The following is a 13,194-nucleotide window of genomic DNA, read 5'->3' as shown; positions in this document are numbered from 1 at the left end:
CTGCTGGAGATGCTGGATGCTGCCATTGGGACACCCCACGTTGGGGTTGTCGACTTGGTGGCACTGCACAAGCTGCTCAAGGCCATGATCATTGGGAAGTGGGACCAGCAGGAGAAGGACCAGGACACAAAGGAAAAGCCTGGCCAGGAAGAGGAGGAGAAAGACATCTCCAAGGTAGATGCTCTTGCTGGTCCCCGGGTGCTCCCCCCTGAGACGCCCCCTCCTCTGGGCTCCGCGCTGCCGTCGTGCTGCCCTCAGACCAAGGGCTGCGTTAAGCCCGAGCTCACGCAGCAGAGCACAGCGGGGTCCAGGTCCCCAGGGACCCTCCCCTGGGCTCACCCCGCCACCCGCTCTCCCAGGACAGGGCTTCCCTCCAGGATCTCTGGGAGGAGTTCAACAAGTTTAAGGAGGCACAGTCCGGTCTGGCAGAGGACATGAGGGCCATGCAGGAGGCGCATTCCGGCATGGCAGAGAACATCCAGGCGATGCAGGAGGTGCATTCTGGCCTGGCAGAAGACATGCGAGTGATGCAGGAGACTCTCGGCCTGGTGAGCGTCCCCGGGTGCCCCGGGAGGGAGCTGGGCCCTCATCCCCTCTCCGCTTCTCTCCCTGTCAGCCTGCGCCCCCGCTCTGCGCCCATCGGTGTCACCAGCGTGAAGGGCAGCAGGAGGGAAGAGTGGGAAGGGTGTCCCAAGAGTTGCTAAGGCACTTTTGAACTAGAGAGCCATCAAAACAGAGCCATGGGAGCAAAGAAGGAGGGGAGATAAAGCTCTGCCCGTGCAATTCAGCCGCAGCCCCCAGGCACAGCCCTGCCCAGCGTCCCTCTGCCTCGTGCCCCAGTTCATTTGGGGACACTCTTCAAATCCCGCTCCCACACCTGAATGGGTGTCCCTCTCCTCGCCCAGCTCCAGGGGAAGCCCCAGGACGCTGCCGGGCTGCGCAGGCACAGGAGGCAGCTGCGTCCCCGGCTCCCTCGGGGCCACCAGCCCTCCTGCCTCGGGGCACAGCCTGTGGGTTGGGGGTGCTGGGCAGTGATGCTGGGGGTCCCGTCCTTGGGGGTCCCATCCCCCCGGCTCCATGGCCGGGCTGACCTCGGGATCCCTTTGCCTTTGGGCTCTCATGTTGAACACAAGTTTGGTCCCGTGAGATGATGGTTTGGGGACAGGGACTGGGGACATGGCGGGGGGTTCTGGGGTCTGTCCTCACGGCTGCCCAGCTGCCAGTAAACCTGCTGCCCTTTGGCTCCTCTTCCCAGGAGGGCAGTGGGGGCCAGTCTGCCCCCGCCGAGCCCACCCACGTGGACATGGACACCCAGTCCCGGAAGAGCTCAGCACTGGGGCCGAAGGGACGTGGGACACAGCCTGGGATGGAGACCGGCCGGGGGACTCCAGGGTCTGGCTCCCCGGAGATGCAAGCAGGTTCACAGGGGGAACCAGTGACCCCTGTGAAGTTGTCAGGCGCACCCTCCGATCACACAGGTTCTTGTGGTGCCAGCGCCAGCACCCCGGGGACACAGCCAGGGGCCCCTGGCACCCAGGCCAGCACCTCGGGGCTGGAGCCAGGATCACCTGGGACCCACGCCACCACCCTGGGGATGCAGCCTGGGTTCCCCGGCTCCCAAGCCACCATCCCAGGGGATGCCCAAGAGCCAGCCGTGCCCTGGGGCTCCACCAGCACCTGCGGCCATGAGGCGGAGATGCAGAAGGCTCTCTCCCAGGTTGGGCAGCTCGGCCACCTCTGTGCTGCTCTGAAGGAGCAGGTGGAGCAGCTTAAAGAGGCCAAAGCAGAACGTGCAGAGCTTGAGAACCTGCGCCGGCTGTTTCCGGAGGGAGGTGAGAGCACTGTGGGGGCTGGCAGGGTTGTTTGGTGTGGGGACACCCTGGGTCAGGGGCTCGTCATGCTCAGAGCCTGGGCCCAAGGGTGAGACCCCCTCACCGACAGCACATCCCCTTGGACCGTGTCCCTCTAGGCCAGGAGAGCATCACCAGCATCCTGGCCAACCTCCAGTGCCAGATGTCCTTCCTGCAAGACATGGCCAGGAACCTCAAAGAGGAGGAGGAGGAGAAGGTGAGCCAGCAGCAGTCCCCGAGGGGCTGCGGGGATGCCAGTTTGGGCAGGGAGGGGGCAGCCGAAGGGCCCCCGTGCCGGGATGACACAGGGGGCTGTGCCCTCACTGCCCCCACCGCCGTTCCCAGATCAGGAAGGTGGAGGATGCCCCCAGAAAGATGAAGGGGGCTGGAGCCGGCAGAAAAGCAGACGGCAGCGGCCAGATGACCCAACAGCTGCGGTAAAAGGATGGGAGAGGGTTTCCTACCCAGCAGGGCTGTGAGGGAGCCTGGGGTCTGGGAGCATCCCAGTTTGGGGGGTGAGGGACACCTCCACAAAGGCTAAGCCTGCCCGTGCCCCCGTCTCGCTGGCCAGGCCCAAGCGGCAGAAGGTCAAGGCAGAGCGGAAGGAGTTGGCGAAGCAGCAGGAGCCGACCCAGGCCGAGCTGGAGCAGTTTGCGGCCGAGTATGTGAATAACTTGGTGATGGAGACAGCAAAGAAGCTGCAGGCAGAGGTGCAGGCAGAGGTGCAGGCAGAGGTGAGGTCCGGGGGCAACGCTCCCAGCCCCGCTGGCTCAGGGGGAGTCCTGGCGGGGTCCCGGCCACCTCCCCTGGCTGGATGGGGCCATCGAGCCTCCACAGCACCTGGGCTGGTGGGCGGCATCCAGCCGGGCTCAGAGCTGGTTGCTCCTCCCCTGCCAGCAGCAGGACGAGCCGAGGGCGACGGCGCAGAGCGGGGGGCAGGAGCAGGCAGGGTGCCCGGAGCACGCAGGGTGCCTCGTCTGCAACGTGGACACCAGGCTGCAGCTGGGGAAGCTCCTCCAGCGCTGCGAGAAGCTGGAGGAGCAGGTGGAGTCCCTATCCCAGAAGGCAGGCAGCAAGTTGGAGAGTTATCCAAAGTGGAGGAGACAGGTAAGGAGATGTGGTGTAGGGGGCTTGAGTTGCCAGGGCCCCCCAGGCATTTGTGCTTTGCTGTAATGTGGGGGAGCCCCTCGCTGCCTCCCCTAATTGGCTTGTCGGAGTCAGCAGCATGGAAGGGAGTTCAGGCCTTGGAGCAAATGTCCCGCTTGCACTGAGAGCCTGTGGCCACCAGCCAAAATACCCTGGGTCTGTCCCCACGGGGCAGCCACCGCCCTTGCTCAGCACCGCCTTGGCGTCTTAGTCCCTGCAGCAGGACGAGCAGCTGAAGTGCGTCCAGGCCAGCATGGCGCAGCTACAGAAGGACTATGAAAAGTTCAGCTCGGCCCTTGCAAACCTCCTGCACGATCGCCAGCAGGATCAGAATAACATCAAGGTGGGTGGCTGTAACCCCCAGGCAGAGCCCAGGCTGGGGACCCCAAGGGATTTGTCCCCCTGCCAGGCTGCTGGCAGCCCTGCACAGCTTCCCAATGCCTTTCCCGGAGGTTTCTGATGGGGTGGGCCGGCGCGGGGTGCTCGGCTGTCTGGGGGGCAGCTCCGACCCTGCCGTGGCATCACGGGCTGCTGTCTGCCTTGGAAGGCTCTGTTCCAGGCCCTGGAGAGGCTGAGGAAGCAGAAAGCAGACAAGGAGGAGCTGCTGCTGCTGGGAATCGATGAGGTACGGGCTCGAGGGGCCCTGGTGCCAGCCAAGGGGGTCCCGGGCAGGCTGACAAACACCCCTTGTCCCTTGGGTGCCGGCTGGCAGAACCAGCCAGAGGGAGGGAGGATTTCCAGACCGGCTGTGGGTCCCTTGCCAGGTCCCTCTGTCACCCCAAGTCCCTTCGGCTGGTGGGACCAACCCCAAAGGAGTGATGGGGTGAACAGGGCCACGTAGCCACTTCTCTCTCTCCCATTGTTCCTCCATCCCGACCCCACCGCTCTCCTGCCTTTTCCCGTTGCTAGAAAGCAGACAAAGCCGCCCTGGCTGACAAAGTCAGTCGCAGCCAGTTTGAGGCGAGCGTGGAGCGGCTGAACAAGATGGTGGAGGAGGTGACGAGCCGGGTGATGGGCCAGCAGCAGGAATGGCACCTGTTCCAGCGACAGCTCCAGAGAAAGATGAACTCCAAGGTGAGGGCTCGTCCCCTCCACGCAGAACTGGCACCTTCGGGGTTGGCAGCCTAAGGCAGCATCCTTGCGAGGGTCCCCCCTCCTGACTGTCCCCCTGGAGACCGCGATGTCCCATCCTGGGGTAGATGGCTGAGGGTGTCACCCGTCCACAGCTGGAGCGCCGGGAGCTGGGGCTGTTCCGGCAGCAGCTGGAGGAGCAGTGGAAGAGCCTGAGGGGGCAGCTCCAGGAGAAGGCGCCGCAGCCAGAGCGTGACGATGCCGCCGGGATTAGGAAGTGAGCGCGATGGGGACAGTGGTGGCTTTGGCAGCGCTGGCCCTGTTCCTGCTGGCTGTCCCAGCTCGTGCCGGTGTGGTACCCTGGCGTGGGAGCGCTGTGGGCAGCGCCCCTGGGGATGCTGAGCAAGTGGCTGTGCCTTGTGCTCCTGCCAGCTGCAGCTTCCCAGCGACAGAGGAGGCACAATGAGGGGGCACGTGTGGGAGGAGCCCTCCTGAAGCACTGGGTGTGGGTGCAGAGGCTTTCTGGGGTGGGGGATTGCACGCAGGCAGGGCTGTGCCCCCCCAAAAGCTCCCCAGCCCTTTTCTCCCCGCTCCAGGCAGCTGCTGGCTGGTTTCCATTGCCTGTCCTGCGACCGACCCCTCAGCATGCTGGCGCCTGGACCGTGAGTAGCTCCCCCCGCAACAGGGAGCACCCCCCGGCCCCCTCCCTGGCATCGAGTGACACGAGGTGCCACCTGCCAGGCGCTGAGCACCCCCATGTCCTGTCCCACAGGGAGCGGCCGGGCGAGTGCAGATACCCCGCTGTTCCGCGGAGCTGCGGGGGCCCACACACCCTCACCCCCCCGCGCTTCCAGCCCCAACCGCCCAGCACCCCACGGTGGCTCCCACCCGGTGCCCGGTGCCCCAACAAGGTAGGGATGACGGAGCTGGGGAGGGGGATGCTGAGCCTGCGGGGGGATCCGTGCCTCAGTTTCCCCAGGGAGAGCTGGCTGGGGGAGGGTTGCTGGGGGATGCGGAATGGGGCCCCGTGTTTCGGTCACACGCTCTCCCCTTCCCAGCAGGATGCGATGCAGCTGTCGGGCCAGGACGGCGCTGATGGGAACCGGCAGGACGAGCAGCTGTCCATGATGGGGGGCTCTCAGCTGTCCTCAAGGCAAACGGGCACCCCAGACACCACGGCCTCGAGGAGCCGGCCAAGTACGGCCCTGTCAGGGCCCCGGGGGACAGAGGACACCCCGCTGTCCGGGGGGGGCGGGTCTGTGTCCGCAGCTGGGCAGGGTGGGACGGGGGTCTGGGGATGTGGGCTGTGGGGGCAGCACTGGCTGCTGGGGCAGCTGGTCCTCGTGGTGGAGCTGGAGGGAGCTGGGGGAACACGAGGGTGGTGCTGGGCAGTGTGGGACACCAGCCTGTCTGCTTCAGGGTGGGGGCAGGACCCTGTTTGTGGGTGTGTGTGGCTGACCCTGCCCCTCGCCCCCAGGCACCCCCTCCTCACTGCAGCACCAGCTGGAGCACCGACCAGCCTCGTCTCCCGGACGCCTCTGCGCGGCACGAAGCTGCAGCCGCACATCCAGCTCCCCCGCAGTGAATCAACGCCCTGACAGCCGGGCCGGACGGGGGGTCCCGGCCCAGGTCCCACCGTCCCGGGCGCTGAGCGGGCAGCAGCTGCAATAAATGGCGATGGGCAACCGAGCGCCGGCGTGGTCTGAGTGGGGGGCCCTGGGGCAGGGTGGGAGAAAGCCCCGCTGTGTTTGCTTTCTCATGAGAAAAATAAGTGCTAAAAAGCCACTTTGGGGGTGCCCAGGTGGATCCAGTGGTATCCAGGGTCCCCCCAGAGGGATAAGTGGGAGCACTGGGAGGAAACCAGGGGGCACCAGGGCAGAACCAGCAAAGGCCCATCCTGCCCCCCAGCGAGGGTGAGGTGTCCATGGGCTTAAACAACACCCCCTGGGACTAATTGTGGGGATGTGGTGAATGGCTAACCAGGGGGGCTGTGCAAGAAGCCGGGATGACTGTCGGCAGCCAGAGGAACAGCAGCAGGGCCGGGCAAGGCTGAGCTGTCACAGGAGTTCTGGTTGACAACAGGTTGACCATGAGCCAGCAACGTGCCCTGTGGCCAAGAAGGTCGATGGTACCCGGGGTGCATGAGGAGGAGCGTGGCCAGCAGGTCAAGGGCGGCGAATCCTCCCCCTCTGCTCTGCCCTGGTGAGGCCACATCTGAGTGTGTGTCCAGTTCTGGGCTCCCCAGTTTAAGAAGGACAAGGAATTACTGGAGAGAGTCCAGCGGTGGACTACGAAGATGCTGAGGAGTCTGGAGCGTTTTTCTTGTGAGAAAAGGCTGAGAGAGCTGGGGCTGTTCAGCTGGAGAAGAGGAGCTGAGAGGGATCTGATCAATGTGATCAATATGTCAGGGTGGGTGTCAGAGGATGGACCAGACTCTTCTCAGTGGTGCCCAATGGCAGGGTGAGGGGCAACAGGCATAGACTGAAACACAGGAGGGTCCAGCTGAACATGAGGAGAAACTTCTTTGCTGGGAGGTGCCAGAGCCTGGACCAGGCTGCCCAGAGCGGGTGTGGAGTCTCCTACTCTGGAGACATTCAAACCCGCCTGGACCAACCTGTGTGATCTGCTCTGCTGACCCTGCATGAGCAGGGGGGTTGGGCTGGGGGAATCTCCAGAGGTCCCTTCAGCCCCAACCAGAATGGGATTCTGTGAAATTAAGACACAAACTGGCAGCAAAGCATCTTTCGTTGATTAACTGTGCTTTAATGTTATGTTTGTCTAAAGAAGATACGGGGTAATGGGCACAGCTGGGTACTGCGGAAAAAGGTCTGCTGGGCTTTTAAGAACAGCATGGGCCTGCGGAAAGACTAAGCAAGTACCTGTTATTGTGCAGGTACAAATAGGATCATTATGGGGTGCCCAGGGGATGGCACAGTTACTGCTGTGGTAAGACTGCACAAGATCCCCATGCTACTTTTCATAAAAGAAGGGTCTTTTATTTAGAAAATAATAAGCCACTTCTCACATAAAGGTATTAATGAAATGCAAATACAGCAGTGTTCAGAGATGATAGCACACAAGCTACAGGTCCAGGTGGCTGATGTAAGTACAGAGGTGTTGTGGAGCAACTTGATAGGGGGTGGTGTAAGGGATCTGCTTGTGCCTGCGGTAGAAAAATGACCCAGGTCTGTGCTCATGAGCTTCCCTGCTGAGTGAGCTAGGGGAAAATTGCTTCTGGGGAGCCTGAGATGTTCTGGTCTAAGGAAAACATGGCTGTGAGGAGGGACACTGGTGTGAAACCACAGTCGTCGAACCACAGAACAGTTAGGGTTGGAGGGACATTCCCAGCTCCCCCAGTGCCCCCCTGCCATGAGCAGGGACATCTGCACCAGCTCAGGTTGCTCAGAGCCCCGTCCAGCCTGGCCTGGGATGTCTCCAGGGATGGTTCAGCCACCACCTCTCTGGCCAGCCTGGGACAGGCTCTCACCACCCTCAGGGGCAACAATTTCTTCCTTATGTCCAGCCTGGATCTCCCCTCCTTTAGTTTAAACCATCACTCCTTGTCCTATCACAACAGGCCCTGTTCAAAAGTCTGTCCCCATCTTTCTTATCGGCTTCTTTCAAGTCCAGAAAGGCCGGACTAAGGTCTCTCTGGAGCTTCTCTTCTCCAGCTGAACCCCCCAGCTCTCTCAGCCTGTCCTCCCAGCAGAGCTGTTCCAGCCTCGGGTCATTTCTGGGGCTCCTCTGGCCCCTCTCCAGCAGGTCCATGTGTGTCCTGTGCTGAGGACGCAGGGCTGGCCCAGCACTGCAGGGGGGGCTCACAGAGCGGGGCAGAAGGGACAATCTCCTCTCTTCACCTGCTGCCCACGGGGCTGGGATGCAGCCCAGGATTTGATTGGCCTTTGGGCTGCAAGTGCACATTGCTGGCTCATAGAATCATTTTGTTTGGAAGAGGCCTTTAACACCGAGTCCAACCATACCCTAACTCTAGCACTAACCCATGTCCCTAAGAGCCTCATCTCTACGTCTTTTTAAACCCGTCCAGGGATGGTGACTCTATCTCAGCTACTCCCCATCACACTTGTGCTCCAGACCCTCATGTCCCATCTTTCATCCCCCAGCACCCCTCAAGTCCTCCGCAGGCCTGCTCTCAGTCCCTCCATCCGCAGCCTGTGTTGATACTGGCGGTTGTCCGGGGCAGCTGCGTTTCCCAGGCGAGCTGGGGCCCGCCCCGGCCCGCCCCGGCCCGCCCCGGCCCGCCCCCGGCTCCCCGGAGTGCCCCTTTCCCCGGGCAACGCGGCTCCTTCCCGCAAACACCCGCCGGTGCCGGCCGGATGGAGCAGGCGGCGGAGCCGGTGCCCGGGGCCGGGCGGCTGTGCCGGAGCGCGGCGCGGGCGCTGGGGGTGCCGGCGGAGCGCTGGGAGCGCTGGGCGGGCGGGGCGGCGGGGCCGCTGCTGCGGAGCTTCCTGGCGGGGGCGGCGGGGCCGGCGCTGCTGCTCTGGCGGGGCCCGGCCGGGGAGCTGGAGCTGGGGCCGCCCCCGCCGCCCCCCGCCGCCGCCCGCCACAAGGGGCTGTTCTTCCTGAGGGCCCCCGGCGCCGGCCCCGGGGAACTGCTCTGCGGGGACCTGCCCGGCGATGCCCTGCGGCACTTTGCCGCCTTCGTGGAGGAGGTGAGGATGAGGGGCCACGGGGGCAGGCAGGACATGAGGAGAAACTTCTTTGCTGGGAGGTGCCAGAGCCTGGACCAGGCTGCCCAGAGCGGGTGTGGAGTCTCCTTCTCTGGAGACATTCAAACCCGCCTGGACCGACCTGTGTGATCTGCTCTGGGGGGCTGGGCTGGAGGATCTTCAGAGGGCCCTTCGGCCCCCACCAGGCGGGGATCCTGTGAGGCCTGGGCAGCCCCGGAGGTGCAGGGGGAGCCCTGGCACCCACGAATACCGGGGGACCGGGCACTGCCCCTCGCACATGGCAGTGGGGAAGGTGTCCTCTCCTACAGACAGGCTCCTTGGCCTCCCTCCCTTCTCTACTGATGCACTTGTACCCTCAAGTCTGCCCTTTGCAGCACCACGGGGGGCTTTAGAACTCATATAAACCACCTGAATGCTGATCCACATCAGCTCTGGGTCTGTCTATCGGTGGCAGCCTTGTGGGACTGATCTACCTGGCAGAATCACAGAACGGTAGGTGCTAGAGGGGACATCTGCAGGTCACCTGCTCCAAACCCTTGCTCAAACAGGGCCATCCAGAGCCAGTTGCCCAGGGCCATGTCCAGGTAGCTCTTCAGTATCTCTAAGGATGGAAACTCCACAACCTCCCTGAGCAACCTGGGCCAGTGCTTGGTTACTCTCACAGTGAAAAAGTGTTTTCTGATGTTCAGGAGCCTCCTGTAGCTCAGTGTCTGGTTGCCTCAGGTGGGCTGATGTTTTCCCAAAGGGATCATCAAGAGGTTCGAGTGCTTTCACTTTTCTGTGTTATTAGCCTGAAGCAGACAATGTTGTCTCAATTTATTCCTGATGGCTCCTGACCTGGAGAAGTCTCAGCAATGAGGCTGTAGTGGGAAAGTAGAGTTAGCTGCTTGATTTGAGAAGCTCTGGTGATGCTGTTTGGTATATTAACATGGTGACCGATAGATTGGATTCCCGAGAGCAGGCTGCCAGACTGGTTGTCCTGGTTTTCTGGGAAAACACATTATGTATATGGGGAACTTTTGTTATGAGGTGTTTAATGAGCTCCGTGGTCTTGCTAAGTCTGCACAAACAGCAGTTTTGCATCACAGATGGCCGGTAGCATATGATGGGCATTGCAAACATCATCTGCTATGGGGAGATGGTAGGGTAGGAACACTTTGGCAGATCCTGCTAAATCCTGTTTTCTGGATGCCTTTGGCAGCCAGGATTGTGTGTCCCGGCTGCGTGTTTGCAGGCTTTGCTCTCCCCCTGTGCAGACATGCAGTATTTCTGCAGGGAGCAGATTGTGTCTGGTGTTCACCCCATTTTCCTCTCAAACTTCACTTGAAGGCAAATGCAGCGGTGGTGCTGGGTCAGGCAGATGGGGTGGGTCTGCGCGAAGGTGAAAAAGGTCTTGAATTTACTGGGGTTGGGGTCATGTGTTGCTCTGCCCACACTTTGTGCAGTCTTTTATCAGAGTTTTTTACGACTGTCCCAGGAGAATTTGTCCAGTGAAAGGAATAGTTTGTGTCATTTAGGACATCAGGAGTAGACACACCAAAACTGTCTTTATTCAGTGAGGGATCACAGCTGGTGACCTTGTCTGCTTGTCACTTCACTCCTGCGGTGCTGAAGGGACCACACCTGCTCTGTGGGCTGAGGCTTCATCCTGAGTCCAGTTATCATTTTAACAATCAAAAAGAAAATGAACGGCTATCGTTTGCCTGGTTACAACATCACTGGCATTAGCAGTCCACGTGATTTAAGTAATAGAGACAAATCTTGCTAATAATATGGCTAAAACTGCTGAAGGTGAACTCGGAAGCACCTGCCCATGTTCCCTGGGGTTGTGCTCCCCCCTCCCACGGCTCCCTGAGCATGAAGGTGGCTGATCGGGTCTTCCTCCGGTCTACAGAGCCAGCCACAGTTCCAAAGACTCTTCAGCATCATGGGACGGCACCGTGGAGGTGCTGAGCTGCTTTATTCCTCTTCAGTTTTGTGTCCATTTGTAGCTATTTTGATACCTTTAGTCCCCCCTGCCCCCTGAGCCCGGTAACACAAAGGGCTGTTGTTTGTCACTGGGGACAACCTGGCTTTGTCAGGCTGTTGCCACAGGCTGGTCCCAGCGCGGAGCCAGCCAGGGTAGGTGACAGACACGGTGTTGCTGTCACAGCTCAAACAAGTCAGAAGCAGCTCAGGTCCAGGCAAGCCCGGACCAGCCCCAAAACCCCACGCTGCCGGGTCAGTACAAACCCTGGGACCTTTCTCTGATAAAGACAAAACTCCTGTCCAGTGGGCTGCAGCTGGCTGTGCTCAAGACCTGCCGCAGCTGGCCTGGGGACCTGGGGGACCCTCACCGCCAGTGGATCCCAGGAGGCACCAGCAGACCTTTCCTTGCAGCACACTGAGCTCAGCCCAGCCCTGGCAGGCTCGAAGGGTGGCCTGAAGGCCGTGCCCATGGGCAGGGACACGGGGACCGAGCACCAGGGACAGTTGTGATGGCAAGGGACAACAGCCCATGGGGCCATCTCCAGTTGCAGGCTTGAGAGGCTGGGAGAGCCTGGGGATAGGGCTGCTCACTTTGTTTGCTGGTTTCCACTCTTCTTGGCTGCTTGGATTTGAGGGAGAGGGTGTTCTACTGTATAAAGTGGGCCTGTAGGGAGGCCCTTCTTTATCACCTGCCTTTATTTCACATGCGAACTGCTTGAGACAGCAATGAATATGGGTCTCCAGGCTTGGTCAAGCACAGACCTCAGAGCCTGGTGGCCTGTCTCCTGCTGTGCTTTTTTCTCCATTGCTCTTCCATGACTTCCGCTATAGGTGATCGTGCCCATCCTGACGAACAAGAAGAACCATCAGGGCTGGCCACAAGTGGTGTCACAAGACATCGTGTGTCATGTCCACAACCTCAAAAGTACCGTTTTCACAGTTGTTGGCCAAGTAAATGGCAAGACCTTGCTGCCTCTCCCACCTGTCTCAGAGGGAATCGAGGACATTGATCTGGAAAATGAGAAATCGTGAGTACCACCCCAAAATAACAGGTTCTGGAAGGTCCAGAGAGGCAGATGTGTTTGTACATCATGTTGTCATCGTATTTGGGCTGTGTGCTTGCCCCTGTGGGCCCCCAGGAGATGTGTGGGTGCAGTGGAATGAATCACTCCTCAGACAGGACGTGGTGCGGGTGGGATTGTGTGAGAAGTTACCGCTTCTAAGGCAGTGGGGTGACCTGTCCTCAGCTTGCCAGCCCACTTGGTGGAGTTTCTTACTGAATTAAGAGAGTTAATGACTGGGGAGACATAGAATAGATTGAGGGAGAACTGTATGGGGAGAGAGAATCTTGCTGGATGTGTAGGTCTCCAGGTCAGATCCTGAACCTGAACGGATCTGATGTGACAATGACTGGCTGTGCAGAGAGGTGGAAACTGGCTCTTCATTTCCACCATTCACTTTATGAACAGTGGTGTTGCCCACACTGCTGCAGAGATTCAGCCATTTTCTCCAGAGTGTAATTCCTGTATTAAACCAATGACAAAATCTTACGGGGTTTGATTGTTTTGTGGTTTTGAAATGTGAAGCCCTGTAAAATCCAGCTGCTGATAGGTTCATTGGAAGTAGATCCAACTGAGCAACGCACATCAACAAAGTTAACCACTTCGTAAACCTCTGTTTTCTGCAGCATGGAACGGATAGATAAATCTCTGGTATATGCCACGGAGTCAGCCATCATAGACTGGAGCCAGCAGATCCAGGAGGTGATGAAGAAAGAGTCTTCAGAGCCTCTCCTGCAAGGCAGCAATCCGAACCCGAAGGTGGAACTGGAGTTCTGGAAGAACAGGTACCCGGGGCAGCCTGGCCAGTGCATGGTGGTCAGTGGTGCTGGTTTTGGGTAGAGGGTGCTGGTGGTGGAGCTGCTACTTCCACAAGTAGAGAAGAACAGATTGCCTCAGGTTCATGTAAAGACTTGAGCTAAGGAAAATTGCTCCCGCACAGAAAATCATCATGATCTGCAAAGTGTCTGGGAGGTCACTGGGCAGCTGGCTGTGTTTTAATTTAGCCTCACCACAGGGGCTACACCTCAAGGGAATTTTTTCAGAAATGCCCTTTACAGAATCCCAGGCTGGTTGGGGCTGAAGGGCCCTCTGGAGATCCCCCAGCCCAGCCCCCCTGCTCACGCAGGGTCACCAGAGCAGATCACACAGGTCGGTCCAGGCGGGTTTGAATGTCTCCAGAGAAGGAGACTCCACACCCGCTCTGGGCACCCTTATATCGCTGTTCACTAGGAACCATCCACAGGAGTAATTGCTGATGGACACCTGCTGTGGGGCCTTCTGGAAATGGTGCATCTCAGCTGGCTGCTGTTCATCTGTCAGGGCCAGAGGGGGTTTAGATGCTCAGGAGCCTGGGAGTGGAATTTCCTCCTGCCCTTTGAAAACCTTTGTGCCATGCTGCTTCAGGCTGAC

General features: G+C 60.0%; 1 protein-coding gene across 1 annotated transcript in view; it reads left to right on the top strand.

The window, feature by feature from the left end:
• Nucleotides 1-8,401: 8,401 nt before the first annotated feature.
• DNAH9 (dynein axonemal heavy chain 9) overlaps nt 8,402-13,194 on the top strand; it is a 205,756-nt gene continuing 200,963 nt past the window's right edge. Inside the window, exons 1-3 of the mRNA XM_065647527.1 lie at nt 8,402-8,737; nt 11,555-11,751; nt 12,411-12,569. Of these exons, the coding sequence (XP_065503599.1) occupies nt 8,402-8,737; nt 11,555-11,751; nt 12,411-12,569 (692 nt within the window). The remainder of the gene's footprint in view (nt 8,738-11,554; nt 11,752-12,410; nt 12,570-13,194) is intronic.

Source organism: Caloenas nicobarica, chromosome 18 (assembly GCF_036013445.1).
Source record: "Caloenas nicobarica isolate bCalNic1 chromosome 18, bCalNic1.hap1, whole genome shotgun sequence".
Classification (NCBI taxonomy): Eukaryota; Metazoa; Chordata; class Aves; order Columbiformes; family Columbidae; genus Caloenas; species Caloenas nicobarica.
Note: the sequence above shows the minus strand (reverse complement) of the source record. Positions and strands in the feature narration are given on the sequence as shown.